This window comes from Falco cherrug, chromosome 13 (assembly GCF_023634085.1).
Source record: "Falco cherrug isolate bFalChe1 chromosome 13, bFalChe1.pri, whole genome shotgun sequence".
Taxonomy (NCBI): domain Eukaryota; kingdom Metazoa; phylum Chordata; class Aves; order Falconiformes; family Falconidae; genus Falco; species Falco cherrug.
The window spans coordinates 30,057,345-30,075,328 of record NC_073709.1 but is presented as its reverse complement, the minus strand read 5'-3'; the positions used below and the strand labels follow the sequence as shown (position 1 = coordinate 30,075,328).

At 37.2% G+C, this 17,984-nt stretch overlaps 1 protein-coding gene across 8 annotated transcripts in view; it reads left to right on the top strand.

Annotated features, from left to right (window-relative positions):
- Positions 1–17,984, top strand: part of CDC42BPA (CDC42 binding protein kinase alpha) — a 189,915-nt gene that overhangs the window by 93,938 nt on the left and 77,993 nt on the right. For all 8 annotated transcript variants that reach the window (XM_055725384.1, XM_055725381.1, XM_055725380.1 and 5 more), the window contains exons 7-9: positions 15,049–15,142; positions 15,931–16,131; positions 16,704–16,952. In XM_055725384.1, coding sequence (XP_055581359.1) covers positions 15,049–15,142; positions 15,931–16,131; positions 16,704–16,952 — 544 coding nt within the window. The remainder of the gene's footprint in view (positions 1–15,048; positions 15,143–15,930; positions 16,132–16,703; positions 16,953–17,984) is intronic.

The window sequence follows — 17,984 nt, the reverse complement described above, 5'->3', positions numbered from 1 at the left end:
GCCCCATCTTGCTTGGTATCCGATGGTCAGATGAAGGATCATAACGTCAGTGTCTTACAAAGGTCTCACCCAAAATCCTCCGCAGCCTGAAAAGTAGGCAGGGTGGAAGAACGCCTGACTGTAAGGAGTTAAAATGAAAATCCCAAACCTCATATATAGGCCAGAAATTTGTTACTTTGAGTGTAATTTAAGTGTCAAAAAGCAAAGCACCCTACTGTCTCAAAACAGCAAAATAAGAGGGGAAAAAAACTTCTTTCAAGAAGTAGTAAAACTGTTTTTCAGATGGGGATAGGAGCCTTCTGGGGAGTCTTCAAGCCTACCTTGTAACTGCTCTGGACACAGAAACAAACCTTACATTTTTCACATTGAATTAGCTTAGCACAACTGAAAAGCTAATGTCAAATAGTAACATAAAGTGCATCTTCTTTTACCTGTCAGGGTAGGACTTCTGACTCAAAAGGTTCCATTACCAGCTTCTCTTGTGTCCAGGTTTGAGGAAGGCTGGTTGTGCGGGTGAGACCGATGTGCCCGGCGTGGCTGCTGCGGTGTGGTGCTTTAGGTCTCTCAGCAGGCAAGTGCTACCCCCCACTCAGCATGCCGAAGCTGAGCAACTAGGCACAATGTTTACTTTCCACCATTAAAAAAATTATTTTGGAGTCCTGAGTAAAGAAAAAAAGAAGTCATCATGACAGGGGTGGGAGGATTTGTATGTTTCTTTGCTTGTGTTTCCCTCATTGGTTTAGAGCCATTTATGTCCCTATTCAGCTCTTTCTGCTGGTGGGTTCTTCTACCTTGTGTGCTGTCCTCCCTGTGAAGGACTTGGTTGAGAATTTCATGAGAGGGTCATGATATGATTCCCCATCTGGCTATGGAATAGCATGCAGGAAACCGTAGCAGTCCTCTACTGCTGCTTTCTTTTCAGCACAAAGCCTTGCAATGTACGCTCCTGTAAGGCACTCATTCTTCTGGCTGCCCCCAGCAAGGCTTTGATTCAGCCTGTATCAATACCGATCAGGTTGAACTAGCAGCTATTCATGTGGTTGGCGTGGAATGAATAATAACATGAAATAATCTAATTTTCCAGTGAAATGCAATTTTTCTTCCTTCCATTGTACACATACCTGGATGTGTTTTCACACATATTCTTACTGATTTTTTTCTCTGTACCTAAAAATCAGTCACTTGGCGTTTCTTGTGTTTGATGGCAGTATCTTCTGCTGTATTTTAACAATTTGTGAATGGAATTCCTTCTACATGGTTATTCATTAACACATTTTATTTTTGGCAAATAACTAAAAGCTATTTGCTTTGTATTGATATTGTATTGATAAATACAATTCCATATTTGCAATGCAGTGAGGAACATTATCGAGCTGGGGGAAGCAAGAGAGATTATCCTAAATTTAGTTTGATTATTTCAGGAGCGGTAGGTTCTTTGGTCTCTCCACTGTTCTACTTTTTACTTACTCGGAATGAATCTTCGTTCTTATTAGCATTCAACCTATATACTGTTAATTTAGGGCACAGTGAAGTAGGAGACATATTTGGTAAAGTAATACTTCTGTCTGTTGTTCTTCAGTAGCCTTTCCCCACATGCCCCGCCACTTTGCTCTCTTTTGGAGAGAGGTAAATATTCTTAACAATGCTGACTTCCATTAAAAAAAGAGGAATCACAAGAAGCTGTGTATCTGCTGAGTAAACCTTTATTGGGTGAAGGAGGATGAAATCAAAGGATATGTGCAGCACATTAAAATGGCTGTATAGTAGTAGTATTTTCTGCAACATTCTCTCTTCCTGCGGGCAGTCTTTTGAAAAATATGTGAAATCTAAAGCTATACTAGCCCGGGGGAAAAACAGTAAAATATATAGGATATAACAGTGCTGCTTCACGTGTTGCAAGAGCTATGGCAAGTATTTGATGTATCTATTTGTTCTCTTGGGATAGCATTGGTTTTCTTCTCATTGTAAACCATTTTTTATAGCCCCCAGGGTTTACTTGCAGCTTTGCTTCTTATCTTTGTTCTATTTCCAGCATAACTCAGGAACAAGAATCTATTTAGATTTTTGCAGTGTGCTCTCTATTCCTTTATATTTCGGTTGTCTTTAAAGTATGTTTGACGTTCTGTGTGGGGTTTTTTTCCCCCCTTTAATATATTTTTACAGCTTCATGATGATTTGTATTGCTGATAAAGTACATGGATGGCAGAGGGATAAGATCAAGCTTATATTAAGACTGTATGCCCTTCCTTTGGCAAAATGAAAAGCATCTAGTGATCTCAGAACTCATATTTGTACAGACCTCCCTTTCCCTCACCTCCCATAATTCTTGGTATATTTATATTTTTGTTGCTGTGGGATGCAGTATGGACCCAGCAGGTCAGTTTGTTTCTTCATCAGTCCCAGAAATTTTCTAGTGATTTGCAACTAACGGCTTGCTTCAGCACTTACAAATATTCCTGATAACTAAAAAAATATATATGTGTGTCTTAATACAGATACACGTACAAATGCCTATAAAAGAATATGTATTAAAACTTGCTAAATTTTCCAGTAGCCTCTGAGTGAAAATTCTTCTGTGAATTGGTTTCTTAGTATTGTCAGTGCATTTTGAAAACATGAATAGACAAAACATTTTTTGATTCTCATTGTCAAAACCAAGCAAGTCCTCTGTTTATGTTGTCTGATTTACTCAGAATTATTTAATGTAATCAGCTGTTACAGAGGCTGTGTATGGCTTTACTGAAATACAGAGAGCAGAGACTGCATATCTAAAATCAGAATCAATAGGAAAGAAAACATTTATCTGCCTAGAAATATGTGTTAAAGGTTTTCTAGCATAAGTAGTAATTTACGGTACAACAGCTGGGCATATTCCGGATTCTTAGTTAGCCTCTTCTTTCAGGATTTCTTTGACAGATGGCACTCACAGATGGACATAACATTCTTAAGGAGCTTACTCTTTCTACTGCTTTACCCACCAGTAACTCATGATACTATTAGAAATCTAAAAGCTTTGACATGAATTAGCCTTACTTAGCAGACTTTAATTTTTTAATCTTTAGAATATGCTGCAGGGTGGTGGTTGTGGAGTTCTTAATCTGTTTACTTAAATTCTTAGAAGCCAAAATGGAATTCCAGTAAAGTTGATGTGGGGAAACATGGCAAATATACAAGGGGGCGTTATTTCTTTTAATTATAATGATAATATTTTTATTCCTATCTTTTGGAGGAGAAGTGTAGAATTATACAAAAGAGTACAGTTCAGCAACCCAGAAGCAGCTCTGTCAACTGAAGTTCACAGAGTTCAGAAGAGCTGCTTGGTATTCCATTATAATTACATCGAAATCTTAAGTGAATAAATGTAATATTTAAAATTGACTGGTCAATGAAATTTGTTTCTGTCACCATCAGCTTAAATTAGTTTGTTTTTTAGTAACTATTTTAAAGTATCATCTAGTAGACAGCCATAAAAAAGAGCAAACTGTGTTCAAGATATTTGAATGTACTTCTACGATAGTTGTTTGTCTGCCACATACTTCATGTTGTTTTTCAATATTCATGAAACTTTGGGCTTAAACTTGAAGGCCATTATTCTCTTGAGTTTTGACTCAAATGGCCATTTTCTGTGATGAATGTTGTTGGTGTGGAGTTTCTGTTGAGGAATGTGAAACTATAAGCAGAATGATTAGATCCAAAAAAAGCATTGTGACAGCTGGGCAGGTTAGAGAGGTGAAAATAGTGAGTGCACTCAGCCAGGTCCTCCACGGCATGTATTTGTAGCTTATTAGAAAACTAGAACACCAGATGGAGGTAGAAGAGTGAACTCAGGGGTTTTATTTTGTTTTCTAAATGCTAAATTATTTTATGAATTTCTAAATTAAAGTTTCCTAACTCTTCCTTCCCAAGTAGTACGTAACCCACCCACCGTGGCAAAACTTAAGGTTAACAGCCCATTTTCAACTGTTCTTTATGTTCAGGGCCCCTCTGGTGTAGGCTGCTTGCTAAGTGAGCAATCTATGCCCTGCATCGCCTTTTTTTTTTCCCCCAGAGGTTCCTTCATTTCAAGTTATTGTTGTATTTTCAGTGTAGGTACAGTTAATTAGTCACATGAAAGTATAATTTAAACACCTATTTTGAACCCTCCTGCGTGCAAGTAGTTTCTGAAGAACAGTCTAAAAGCAAACAGTCCTGATGTAAATCCTTTTCTTCTACATATACTGATGCATGCTGTACTAGTGCCTGTGTATTCCTGAGAATATTCTTTCATAACAGTAGAAGAGCATGCATATATATGGTTACTTTATGTTCAAATTTATGAACAATTTAGCTAAGGAACACATAGTGAGAAAAGTAATCCATGCACTGGAATATAAGATTTAGATAAGTAGTCGAGACCAGGATAGTGCCTAGTTTGCATCTTCAGCAAATGCCATATATATATATTACCACCCAAAAGTCTTCCTATAAACCTTGCCTTGCTGCTGTTTGTTTGAAAAATAAAAATCTTATCTTCCTTTGCTTGTTAGATTCAAAATTGTTGTACTGTGAGATTCAATATGGTTAACTAGGGAGTCAGACGAGGATGGAGTCCTTAGTCAAGGAAAGCAAGAGACATTAGGGTAAGCTGTGAACATTGCCGGGGCTCCTGATGTCAGCGGCAAACCATTTGATGAAGTTACGCCTATATAATAATTGATATATAAAATAATAATACATATAATACAAACCAGCTCGCTGATCCTTTAACATTATCTGGCAGCAACTGTAAACTTTTCTTGAAATTGTTACATGAAAGAAAAACTGCTTTGGGGAATGGAGCTGTGGTTCCCACACTTCTGAGACACAAGGAAGAGGCTTGGCCGCTGTGCCCTGCCGTAGCTGCAGACTCGAATGCTGAAGCTGTTCTTAGGAGGAGGTAAGTCTCCTCTGACAGCCAGGACTGGTTACACAATGAAAACCTGTGCCAAGGAGCTGTGGTGTAGATGGCTGCTCATGTAGTGTTATCTAATGGCTTGAGGCCAGCCTTGCCAGCATTTATTAACTTAACAGTGTCACCGGTGTCAAAGACTAACCTTGATGGCTGAGTATTTAGGATAAATAGGGGCTTTCTGTTTGTTAGACTGTAGAGCAGGAAGAGGAACTTCTTCATTTTAACAGATCTTGTAAGCCTGACTACTACTAAATATCAAGATGTGATCAAGACGATTTTGTGGGTTTACGTGTTATATCCTTGTAAAGTTAAGAGACAGAGAGACTTTGCCAATTTTTATGAACTGCAATTTCCAGTGCAAAGATAGGCACACTATTAATACTAAGGCTAAAGACTTATTCTGTCTTGAGCTACAAGATACCAGAAATTATGCTGCTACAACTGAATGTGTGGTATCTTTGTGTTGCTGCATTTCAGAATTAGATTTGGGGGACTCTGATACAATATAACCAGAATGTTGTTATTGAAATAAAATTGAAAAGGCAGCTTTAATCATAATTTCAGAATCACAGGATGGTTGAGGTTGAAAGGGACCTCTTGAGATCAATTAGTCCAGCCCTTCTGCCTCAGAGCAGGTCAATGAGAGCAGATTGCCGAGCACCATGTCCAGTTGGATTTTGAGTAGTCCTTCCAAATTAACCTTAATTCTGAATAGCCTTTGATCAATTACTGGGAGCTGTAGAGTATTGGTCTGTAGTTATGTTGCAATTTGTCTTGCTTCCTTTAAGAATATTTATCCAATTTCTGAGCATTGTCCCCTTGAGTTTTACCAATTGCAATCAGTTAGTAGCAATTTTTACTAATAATCCTATGCTGATGTTTGGACTTTTCAAAGAAGTACCTGTTTTTCAAATTGACTTTTGTTCCTAAAATTCAAAAACATTCCTGTTTTGTTTCTCCCATCTTCTGTTTTCACATCTTTTGAAACTTTTGTGCTTGTACCTCAAATACTTTGCATCCTGAGAGACCATCATAAATAGCTGTTTGAAACTACTAAAATTACCTGAAAAGGAATATGGTGCAAGGCTGTAGTGTTTGTATGCATGAGTTTTTACTTGACAATACTCTTCTATTCATTCAAATGTTCAGTTCTTTTTATGTGCTGGATTTTATACTTGAGTTCTACAAGTTTTGGTCTAATGTGAATAACTTGGGTATTAGAGAACCCTGAGGAAAGTTACAAGCTCCTGTATTGTTGCTGTGTCACATGTACTGTGAGAGGCCAGTTCAATTTTTGAGGGTTTTTTAATTTGTTTTTTTTGCGGTTCCAATGTTTGGTAGTCATATTTGTAATTTTTTTTTTAATTATTATTTTTAAATTTAAACTTCAACTAGTTTCAGGATGCATTGGATATCAGTCTTTATGTTATGTCCGTGATTGTTTGCTGTAAGGAATTGCCTTGCTGATAATGTCTACAACTCTTATTTTGTGAATGTTTAAAATAACGCCTATAAATCAGCATTGTAAGCTACTAAAAATGACAGGGTCTGTTCCAGGTTTTAGTCTGCAAAACTGACAAGACAATAGAATTAATCTGTAGGCATCACAAGTGACTTTGCCCTGACATCTCTTCAAAAAACTGCATGAGGGACCTAACGTGCATGTGAGGGTTTTCTGCATAGATACCCAGTTCTGCCAGCTGATTAGCATTTTAGGTGAAAGACAATAGCTACAGGGAGTGTGTAGCTGCCAAGTGCTTATCAAAAAGAATTTTTCAAATCACCCCATATACTTAGTTTTGTAAAAGAAGGAAAAATACCCCTGGATATAAGCAGCTTTAAAAAATAATTATCCTTGTTTCAGAACTGTTACCGTATTGGAAAGATCCATTATTTGAAAGCAAATACATATGCACAAAGGCCACAGGGAGACATTTTTCTAAGGTAAATTAATTCTAGGACATTATAATGTGATGTGGTGGAGCATATATTTATAAGCCAGTAACTGCACTCAGTTCGAGTGTTCAGGAATGAGTATCGGTGCCTGAACAAACTCAAGATGTATATGTGTTGGCTGATGTACTCATTCCCTGTTGTTTGTTATTATTTCCTTTATTAGCATTTGAAATTCATAAAGAACATTGGATACCATTAGCTAAATACTCTGTTGTGTCCAGAATACTTGTCTTAGTGGCAGAAATTAAAGACTCTAGAGAAAAGGACTGGGAGAGGACATGGAGAGGTCAGCTAATACTTTTCCTCTGCTGCAAGGCAAGATCAAACTATAGCTAAACCAGTCTTGACAGATGTTTGTCTAACCAGTTCTTAAAAAACAAAATAATGACGATGATGAAATTTCCCTAAGCAATTTGTTCCAGTGTCCTACTGTCATCATTATGAAAGTGTTTTCTAATGTCTCATCTAAGTATCTTTCATTGGGATTTAAATTCATTACTTCTTGTGTAACCCACACTCAGTGCAGATGACAGTTTGCTTTAGTCTTTTTTGCATTTTATACTTCAAGTCTGTGGTACCAGTTCTTTGTAGTAAAAGAGGAATGTAATTATGTTATTTTTAGTGGACACCGAATTTACTACTTTCAATCTGGATTAGGGATTAAAAAAGTAGCAGCACGTATAGCCTGAAACTAAGTAAATTTGGATTCACTACCGGATTCTGCATGTGATGTAGCACATGTACTGCATTTAGTATGTGAAACCTTGATTTCTGTGTTGTTTTTCTTTTAGTATTGTAATATTACTAAGAATGAAATTTGGTCAGGATGTGTAACAGTATGAATATAAAATTGCACACACAGATCAGTAACTAGTGACTATCACAGACCTAGAACCTTTATTGTCTTGGTTTGGTTGATGTTCCCTAGTAATTGATGGGAGTTTGTCCACTGACTTTAGTAAGATTTAAATTAATCTCTTGCTGTTGAGAATAGCGAGATTCTTTTGGTAGAGGTGAATTGCCGCATGTTCCTGGAACAACGTATACATAATGATCAATGAGAAACCCAGGGAGTTTTACAGTATTAAGATACTTTTTAAGAAAAAGAGTTGAACTTCTTAATTGTAATTTTAAAATAAGAGGGTTTTTTTATAGCATTTATTTTTTCCATATAGTTGCTTTGCTTATTAAGGCTTAAATTCTAAAATGTTTAGTCTTTGACTATTCCTATTGACTTCAAGGCTATATGCAAGGCTACTGTGTCTTTTTTCAGTTGCAAGCTTTAGTTTGTTAGCTTTATGTGAAGCAGGTTTTGTTTAATATACAAACATGATGCAACTGTTTGGGTGCTATGTAAATAATAAGGTTGTGATCAAAGTTATTTAAATGATTTTGAATTCAGTTGAAATATGCACTGTTTGGATTACACCCAAAAGTGGAGGACTGTCTGTTTAGGAGAAGGCACAGTAGATTCTTGATAAGAGGCATGGTTAATGAGGTACAGCATATTCCAGTTTTGTCATGCTGCTATCTTGTGCAGCCTATCTTTTTGGGATTACTAGAGAATAACTGTCGGCTCTCCAAATCTAATTTGGCTCAGTGCACATTGGTCTTTCTGCCAGATGGAGTGTATTTCTAGATTTGCTCACTGGAATTCAGATAAACTGTAGTTGGCAGAATATGGCAGCTTTGACTTTGATACAACCCAGTATACTGTAATGGAAAACAGAAATAAGCTGCTGGACATCAATGTCCGTAGGTTTGCTTGTGGAAAAAAAAAAACACTAAAATGCATCCATTGACTAGTATTCTTGATGGAAGTTCACCAGCTGTTTCACTCTGCATATCTGAAGTGGGCTGTTGGTATGGCATCACTGATTACCTTAATAAAAATTTTGCAGGCATCAAATTTTCTCCTTTCATTGGAGTGCTGCCAAAACCAAATGTCTTCATTTCTTATTGTGGATGTAGCGTTTCTGTGTGAGGAGGAGTGTGGAAGAAGAGTCTGCCTGAAACAACAGGAGGGAGTGAAATAAACAGTTTGCCAAATTTCTGTCCCAACTAAGGATAATCCTGGTATGCTTAAGGAATTTTGGATAAAAAGTCCAGGCAGTAAGATACTGGTTATGTTTTTTTGGAGTAGGTATCTTGGCAAAGGATAACATTTCTTTTTGTAAGAGTGGATAATTGTAATCATTGATGTCTGCTTTTAACCTTTTGATTTATACTTTTGGGGAATGCTTTTGCATGTATAATGAGAAAATAATGTGCTGTGAATCATCAGTTAGTAATAAGTTGTCTGGATCAGTTTCTCTGTGCCAGCAGTTACACCTGAAACTAATTTATTTTTCTCATCTGCTGGTATTTTAATTTGCATTGGTAGCATTAAAAAAAATACTGTCCACCATGTGAAGATTCCACAGTAAAATAATTTTACATAAGCTATTTACTTTGTTCTTTACTATTCCAAGGACAGCAAATCTTGTGGCTTATGACCTGATTAGGAAAATGAATTAATTTCCATGCTTTTCTAATGTTAACATTAGAAAAAAAAATTCTCTAAATTACCCCTTTCTTACCCAGTTGGCTAAAATAAACTGGCAGTTCAGCTCTCACATTGCTCCTTTAACTTCAGACAGGTCCATGTCTTTCTTCAGGCTCAGCTCACATGGCAGTTGTTGCATTTAGAACCACATAAGCCCCTTTACTGTCATTTCAGTTCTGCAGCTTTTTGAAGAGCACACCGTGTACATGAGGCCAGACCATTGACATCTGAAATGTTTGTTCAAATGTGAACGTATTGGACATATTGAGAGGTGCCCTCTTGCACTATCTGGCCGCCTTTTGTTGATACTGGTTACAGGGAAGGATTCACTTTTCCCTCCATTTCTGCCGGGTCATTTTTGTTTTGGAAAAAAAAGAATAAACACAATACAAATGAATAACCAAAGCGAGCACATTCTGCATCATAGCTAAACACCAAGAGGAGGGATATCCCTACTGGTCACAAACTCTTTAATGCCAGTAGGGTTTTTTATCACGTAAACTTAGAGATGTGGGCCTGTAAATTGGTCCATTAGCATAATCACTGGTGTGGTGTCTGACATGACTGCTGCTTAATCAGTTACAGTTCTTGCATTAAACGTCACTGATGTATCTTCCTTTCTGTTTGTCTGGTTCCCTGCCTCCACGAGGCTGCCCATGAAACAAAATTAACCTCAGATTCCTCTGGAATCGGCTGCTTCCTGTGCCATAGACCCAAAGAACTCCAAGTGGTCTTGCCAATAACTGAGTAACATTGATTCAGTGATTCAAAGAATGACATAGATGAACCTCAGGAACAGGTATGCTTTGAAACCATAAGATGATCAGGTGATTCAAGTTGTAAGGAACTTAGCGAGGTTGTCTAGTCCAAATCTCAATATGCAAGGCTTCACTATTTCTGAAGTTTCATTTAGTATCAGAAATTAATCCAGGAAAAAAAATACGTTCACATGTATTAAAAATTCTTTTTAGTTTGTTTTACAGCTGGAATGTGCTATGGATTTAGCATGTCTCAGAGGGGATACTTTTTCTTGAGTCTTACTGAACAAATGAAATTCTACTCTGGCTCATTAACAGAGAAATCAAAACAAATGGCAATAATCCAGATATCTGCTGTAGTCCTATTTCAGAATGTTGTTTATATTAACACAGTATGTAAAATGTTTGGGTTTTAATTATGGCTTAAGAAAGTAAACTGTTTTAAAGAGAGGTGAGTGAAGTCATCCAGGTAAGCGTGCCAATCTGAAGAACAGCTCCCCAGATTAAACCGAGAAACATTATGAAAAATGATTCATTAAAGATTTTTCAAAATTTTTTCATAAGCCACCACACTAATTTTCTGTGCAAGTGATTCCAGTATCACACAGACTGTTTATTCCTATTGCATTCTCCAGATGAACAGAAGTAAATAACTGAAGTCTGCAAAACAGGTACAAAGAACACCACTTTATCCAGGCTACTCTGCAGTGCTGATTTTTCTCCTACAGTCAAGGCCAATGCAGCTCAGTAAAATAGCAGTCACTTCTGTATTCTGAGTTGGAGTCATGGTTTAAATGGACATACGTGTTCTTAAAGAAGTTTATTTGGTGCTGGTGTATCAAAAAAAAAAAAAAAAGGCAGAAGAGCAGTCAGTCTTTGTGCAGTTCATGTCTTCAGTTGGTAATGCTACGAAAAAGTTGATATAAGGAAGGTTTGTATTTCTTTAGGTATGCTGAGTACCCGTGTCCCCTTCATTCACCGTGGAGTATGTTTGAAGAGCTTCTAGCTTGGTTTGTATGAGGTGTAACTCTGGCAACCTGTAGCCATTGCACATTGGGCTTCCCACATTCTCGCAGAAGTTGCTGTCAAGTGAGGCTGAGCTGTCCGGGACTTGGTGGAACTCATGGTCTCTCCAGAGGGGGTACAGTGGTGGTGGAGCAATTGCCCAATTCCATACTTGTTCCCACTATAAATCTGGTTCATAAAATGGCTTCCAAATGCTTATACTTCTTGAAACTGAATTATTATTTCATGTTTCAAGTGAGCAGATCTTTCATTAAAGTGAACTAATTACAGGGTTATTAAAGTATTAGTGCTCCATAGCCTTCTAGCCAGATGGTATTAGTTGCTTGACTGAGCACCAGTGTTATTGTTGAGTGATGTTGAGCTGGTTTGCCCACAGTCACCTAGTAACTCATCTACAGAGGATTCAGCCCAGTGGTCTATTCACTAAACCGTGTAACGTTTCATTATTTGCTTATTACTTTTGCCATATTTTAGCTACTTGGTCTGGAATTTTCCTTCCATAGTATCTGCCTGAAGCAGTAAGTGTCATTTCTTTCCAGGAACAAGATCAAGAAACACACATTGCTTTTCCTATATAGATTTTAAACGAATAAAAGAATTCTTACAAGCCCTGTGAGAGATTTTTCTGCTCTGGGAAATGGAGACACTGTTGAAATCCAGGAGAGAATCTTCCTTGAGTCCTGAGCATTTTCATTCTTCTGCCCCACACCTACATATTTTCAGGTTGTAATTTTCCCCTTAGTATGGCAGTTGTTAAAGAGTTTCAAACAACCATATGCAGAGTTTGGTCCCTAATGCTTTTCAGTTTTCTTCTGCTGTAGGTATGCGCTGTTTCAGAGCTGTAAGAATGAAGAGACTTGCTCTGCAGTTCTGGAAAATGCTAGTAAATAGACACTAGAGACAGCGTGGAAACTCTTTGTTGTTAATAGTGTTGCTCTTTTTGGTACCAAAGAAGATTCCTGTGCAACAGAACAAAAATTGGACATGAGGAAAGAGGATAGTAAGGATTGAGGGAATATGAAGCCAGTAAGAATGGGAGGGGAATCTGGGATGTGACTGGGGCAACAGTGACTGCTGAGAAGAGAGGTGGGTGAAAAAAAGATTAGTTAAATGTGTACATGCAGGAGATTATGATTTAGGAATGAAGCTAGGAGTGAAAAAAGTAAATAAAAGGGGAGGAGACGTGGGTTGGATAGGCTGTGGAGAATTGGACATCTTGGCTTTTGAGGTTAGTTTAGGAGGGAGAGAGTGATGGGAATAAAACTGCAACCGAGATGGAAGTGTGCGAGGGAACCAGAACCAGTTCATACAGTGAAGAAACTGGGATAAGCCAGGGAACGTGGAGGGGGTGTGAAGGGGGAAGCCCATGCTCTGTTTAGAACAGAAGATGTATCAGTTCTGATCACTTAAGGGAGAATCACCAAATGATGTTCAAAACAAATACCTGGAAAAAAACTTGAAAGTTTAATGCAGTCTAACAGCTGCAGGCTCAGTAGAGATGGAGTAGTTATGGTAGATTATTTTTCCTGATAATCACCACCTTCAAACTCTTCAGTTACCCTGGCAATAATTACTCCCCTTCCTTGTTCCCGTCTGGGGCTCATAATTTTCTTAACTTCCCCTTTGCTTATAGCCTACTCTGCTCTGCAGGTGCCAGCAATTCTTGTATTTCAAACTGCCTTTTATTAATGTAGTTCACTTGAATTCAGTACAGTTCTTCACAACCCATACCTTCTGTTACAAGAGCCGAAAAGAATTTGTATGCATTAAGTTGGTCTCTCTTTTTTTTTCCCCTTAACAATAAAAATTATTCTTACGAAGTTATTACTGAACCTTACAAACTTGACTCTGCAAGAAATACTTGTTCTTCTCAGTGCTTTCAATGTTTTTTGCAGGTTTAGTTTTTTGCAGCGTTGACAGCAGCGTGAGATTTTTTTCATGTTTTCTGCAGTTTTGTGAGATTGAATGGGGGGCGTTGGCATGATGATGATTACTACTATTATTATTATTATTGTTTCTCTTGGGAATATATTAAAAGATAGAACATGGATAAATGGAGCCTCAAGGGTGACTCATGTTTTTGTTTAGCTTGAACTAGGTCCAGCTTCTAAGAGGAACTTGATTTTAGGTGCATGTTTTTGCACAGTGTTTTGAGCTTAAGTTATAATTCCAGAGGTCTCAATAGCATGTGTTTGTTTTTATTTAGAAACATGTTTAAGGAATGTTTTTGGTGGGTGAATGTAAAATAAATAAAACTATTTCAATCTGGAGGTTGCAGTTCTTCGGCTTATTCAGTGTCAGCAAAAAATGAAGCGGAAGAATGTTGTTTAGAGAATGGACTCAGTTAATTTTTATGATTTACTTTGTTGAGAATTGTCTTTATGCTCAGTTGCAGGATGCAAAAGTATGGTTTGTTAAGTCGTGTGTTTGCTTTTTACTTTGTTTCTGCATATGTATAAGGTGGCTAAAATTTGTTTTCATCATGGGCCACTGCCTGCTTGTCTTTGGGTAACACAAATTCAGAAAGTATTTTTCTTCAGACAACATACTGTTACCATGTTCATTGTCACTGAATGTGTAGCAGTGCGACGTCTCCATGCCATTGCTTCTATAATGTTGATTGTGGTGTTCTAATTTTTTTGTCATTATAAATTCTTGTAAACATTGTTTATAACTCAATTTTTATTAAAAAACAAACCAACCCAAACACACACACACCCCCCAAACAACAAAACCTTGCTCTCATGTGCAATTTAAACATCTGAGCTTGTGAATATTTTGAATTTTTTCTGCAAAGCAATTGATTACATTAATTTAATTTATTAGTTGTTAGGGGAATGAAGTGAAGTCGGGGCTTCAGTTTTTTGTTTGTTTTAGTAGATTTGTTCTTATGTCTTACAACAATTTTATATGACTGTTCACCGAGAAAGTGCTCGCAGTACATAATTCATACAGTCGTAGTTTACCTTTTGACTATAATAGGTAGGGATAGAGTAAGAATGTAATAATGTCATATTTTTTTTAAGTAGCTTAATGGATATTTCTAATAACTCTATTTTAATGAAAAGGAATTTCAACATTTGAACGTAGTTTGCAAGTTGAACAATAAATGTGTCTCTAGTGATGTAGAGAGCGTAGATGCTTTCATCCTAGTCAGCTGCATACTGGGGGGATACTCTGTATTTCAGTATATTTAGGTAGCTGGGGGGGGGCGGGGGGGGGGAAGTCAAGTTTGCAAAATAAGGAGTATTTATTATGTCGCCTGCTTGGAAAGATTTTTTTCAGTGTGTATCATGACCTGAACAAGAGAGCTGCAGAATTTGGCTAAGCAGAGCTGCAGTCGTGTGTACAGCAGCTTTGTTGGTCATTTCAGCTGTACAACAGACTGAGATGTACATGGGAGAAAAATGTTGATGAAAGACATGTTAATTTTAGGGTTTCATTGACCTTTGTTCTGTAGTAAAGCGTAGAGATTGTTTTCCAGCTCCGGTGTAAGTGTGCATCTTTAAATTGAGAGTACTTTACTACTTCAGATGATTGAGAAGTTTTATGTATAAAAGTTCAGAGCAAGTAAAATTCTCCTCTCCATCTGTGAGAGATGAGAGGAATTTGACCACACAATTCATACTAAAATTAATAGGCATTATATGGTTTGATCTACAGCCCTTGTCATGAGATGTCCCTGGTGCAAATTGCACCGTATGGTGAGTGATTGTGTTCTGTGTACTGATTTGTTGCTGGTTTTTAATAAGAGTGTTGCAGAGTTAACGTTTGGACTATATGTTATGCAATACATTTTTTTGTGCTAACGCTGAAATGTTTTTTATTTGCAGGGATATTAAACCAGACAACATCTTGATGGATATGAATGGACATATTCGATTAGCAGATTTTGGTTCTTGTCTGAAACTGATGGAAGATGGAACGGTAAATTAGGAAGAATGATATACTCCTAAGCACCTTTTCTTCAGTCCTTTGTTAGCCACTAAAATGTGTGCTAATAAAGAGAAAAGGTGCCTTATGTCAAACAAAATGGAATTGTAATGGTATTGGTATGTAACTAACCTTGATTCAAAATATGGCTGCACACTGCTTGGATTTACTGTATATTAAAAGCTGTACAGATGCATATAGTCAACTCGTGAATAAGTAAAGAGAAGCTGCAACTGTCTGTACTGCGTAGGTGTTTGTTGATGAGCTATGAATCTCTCAGTTTTGAGCTCTGAAGTCTAGGCTTTATGAAAAATGTAAGCTTTAGCATGAGCAGGATGAGATACTGAAGTATGATGATGTGCTAATAATATACTTAAATAGTATATTTAAACTTTCACAGTTCATAGAATGTGTGATTAGAATGTAATTCCAGTATGTTAATCATGTCCCAGAGTCTTACAAAGTATTTGGCTTAATATATGTGATTACCTAATCTATAATTACTTAACAACTCTAAGCCTAAGAATTGACAGTTTTGTTCTTCCTCTGTTATTAAATATTTGTAAGAGTTTAGCAACAGTATGTTATTCGGATGCCTATTTTTGCAGTGCCTTGGATGGTTAGGTATTTTTTTATGAATTTAGAAGCCTTTGTTTGTGTTCAGATGTTACTGTCGTAACCAGAACACTAGGCTAAATTTATATATATGCGCACAGTGCCACAAACAGCAGTGTCTGTAACAATGGAAGTTGATTTTCGTCCTGGAAATGTGATTTCTACAGGTCCAATCTTCGGTGGCAGTTGGAACACCAGACTACATCTCCCCAGAAATCTTGCAGGCCATGGAAGATGGAAAAGGGAAGTACGGGCCCGAGTGTGACTGGTGGTCCCTAGGCGTTTGCATGTATGAAATGCTTTATGGAGAAACGCCCTTTTATGCTGAGTCCTTGGTGGAGACCTATGGGAAAATAATGAACCACAAAGTTAGTGCACTTTCTGTCTGTAAGCTAATTTTTAATAAGTAATAAGGTAATTTAGTCTTACTTAAAAATGAGGGTTTATGTACTAATTATGTTAATGTTCATAAATGTAAACCAAAAAAATAGGTTTCTGTATAGTAAGTTTATGGTTATGGATTGCAGATGGTCTGCTTTAGGATAGAGCAGTTCAAAATAAAAATCTGGATTTGGAAACATGGCTGTTAGTTCACTTTATGCAGTAACTCTTGGCTACGTTACATCCCTCCTTTATGTTGCTTTTTTTCTGGTGGATCCATTGGCTGGCTTATGCTGAAGATTCTTAAATGTTCTTCCACATGGAGGTAGCTGTAGAATTCAACAGTGTAAGAGAAATTTAAATAAAGAAGAACTAGGAGACTAAGAAATCTTAGCAGCTTCTATCCTTTGAAGAATTTTTCCTAGAAACCTTCCTGCATGTATTTAAGAACTGGAGTATTTGCACGCTACTTTATCTACATAATGATTTCCACTAAGAAGGATGATTTTCCCAACTTTTTCTTGGTAATAAACTATTTTATCTTATTTTATTCTTTAAGGAGAGGTTTCAGTTTCCTGCTCAAGTGACAGATGTCTCTGAAAGTGCAAAGGACCTAATCCGTAGGCTCATTTGTAGCAGAGAGCATCGACTTGGACAAAATGGGATAGAAGACTTTAAGAACCATCCATTTTTTGCTGGGATTGATTGGGACAACATTAGAAACTGTGAGGCACCTTACATCCCAGAAGTCAGCAGCCCCACTGATACATCAAACTTTGATGTGGATGATGATTGCTTAAAAAATTCTGTAAGTACAGAATTGACATTTTGACAAAACTGCTTTTATAGTGTACTTTATAACAAAATACGTGTAACTGGCAGTTTACTCCAGTGTGTTCGTTGTGTTCTGCATAAACAGCAAGTAAGTGCTGCTTTGAAGAGCTGGGGCAGGGGAATACATTCATAGTGCAGAGGCTGATACTCAAAACATACATGTGTAAGGATAACTTCAGTTCAATTTTGCAAATTCATTGTAACTTTACACGTATTTGACTAACATACATCTGTTATTTGCAGTAACAAATTCTTAGTGTCCATGTCTTATAAAGAATAATGTATATACACGTCTGCAAAGACGCAGTATTTCTAGCAGAGCATTGTTGAGACTTGTACTATGTTTGCATAATGCATTTTGTTGTAGTGCTCTACTCTAATTGCTCATATCTCAGTCAGATTCCATTCAGTTCATTCCCACTAAATTTTTTCCAGCATGTTTTCTGATTTGACTTGAGTTTGAGGAAATTTAGGAGAAATGTTACAGCCATTTCTTCAGGAGCAATTTTGGCAAGAAAGAAATTATTTTGCCTTTGCTTAAAAAGCTTTGCAGATACTGTTTTTTAATGCCTTAGTGTTTGTACGCTTTTGACCAGGAACTTTGATGGATGGTAGAGGTCTTAGCATCAAAGGACTGCCTTGTGTTGTCTGCTTGGAAGTACTTTTGTATATGTGTGTGTGTTGAAAGATGCAGGAACCTGCTGTTTAAATGTGGGGTGAAGCATTTTCACTATTTTTGCTTTTGTTTTCTGAACTGCCTGGGTATTTCAGTTTCTGAGCTTTCTGGACCTGCAGATAAGCAATAGGCCAGAAGAACTGATACAGGTAGTATGATCATTACTTGCATTCCCTTTCCATCAGCTGCACAGTAAAACATGGAAAACACTGACTAAAACACTTTGTGTTCTCTTCTCCCAAATAGCAAGTGATAGGACAAGAGGAGGTGGCCTCAAGTTGTGCCAGGGGAGGTTTAGATTGGATATTAGGAAAAAAATTCTTCACTGAA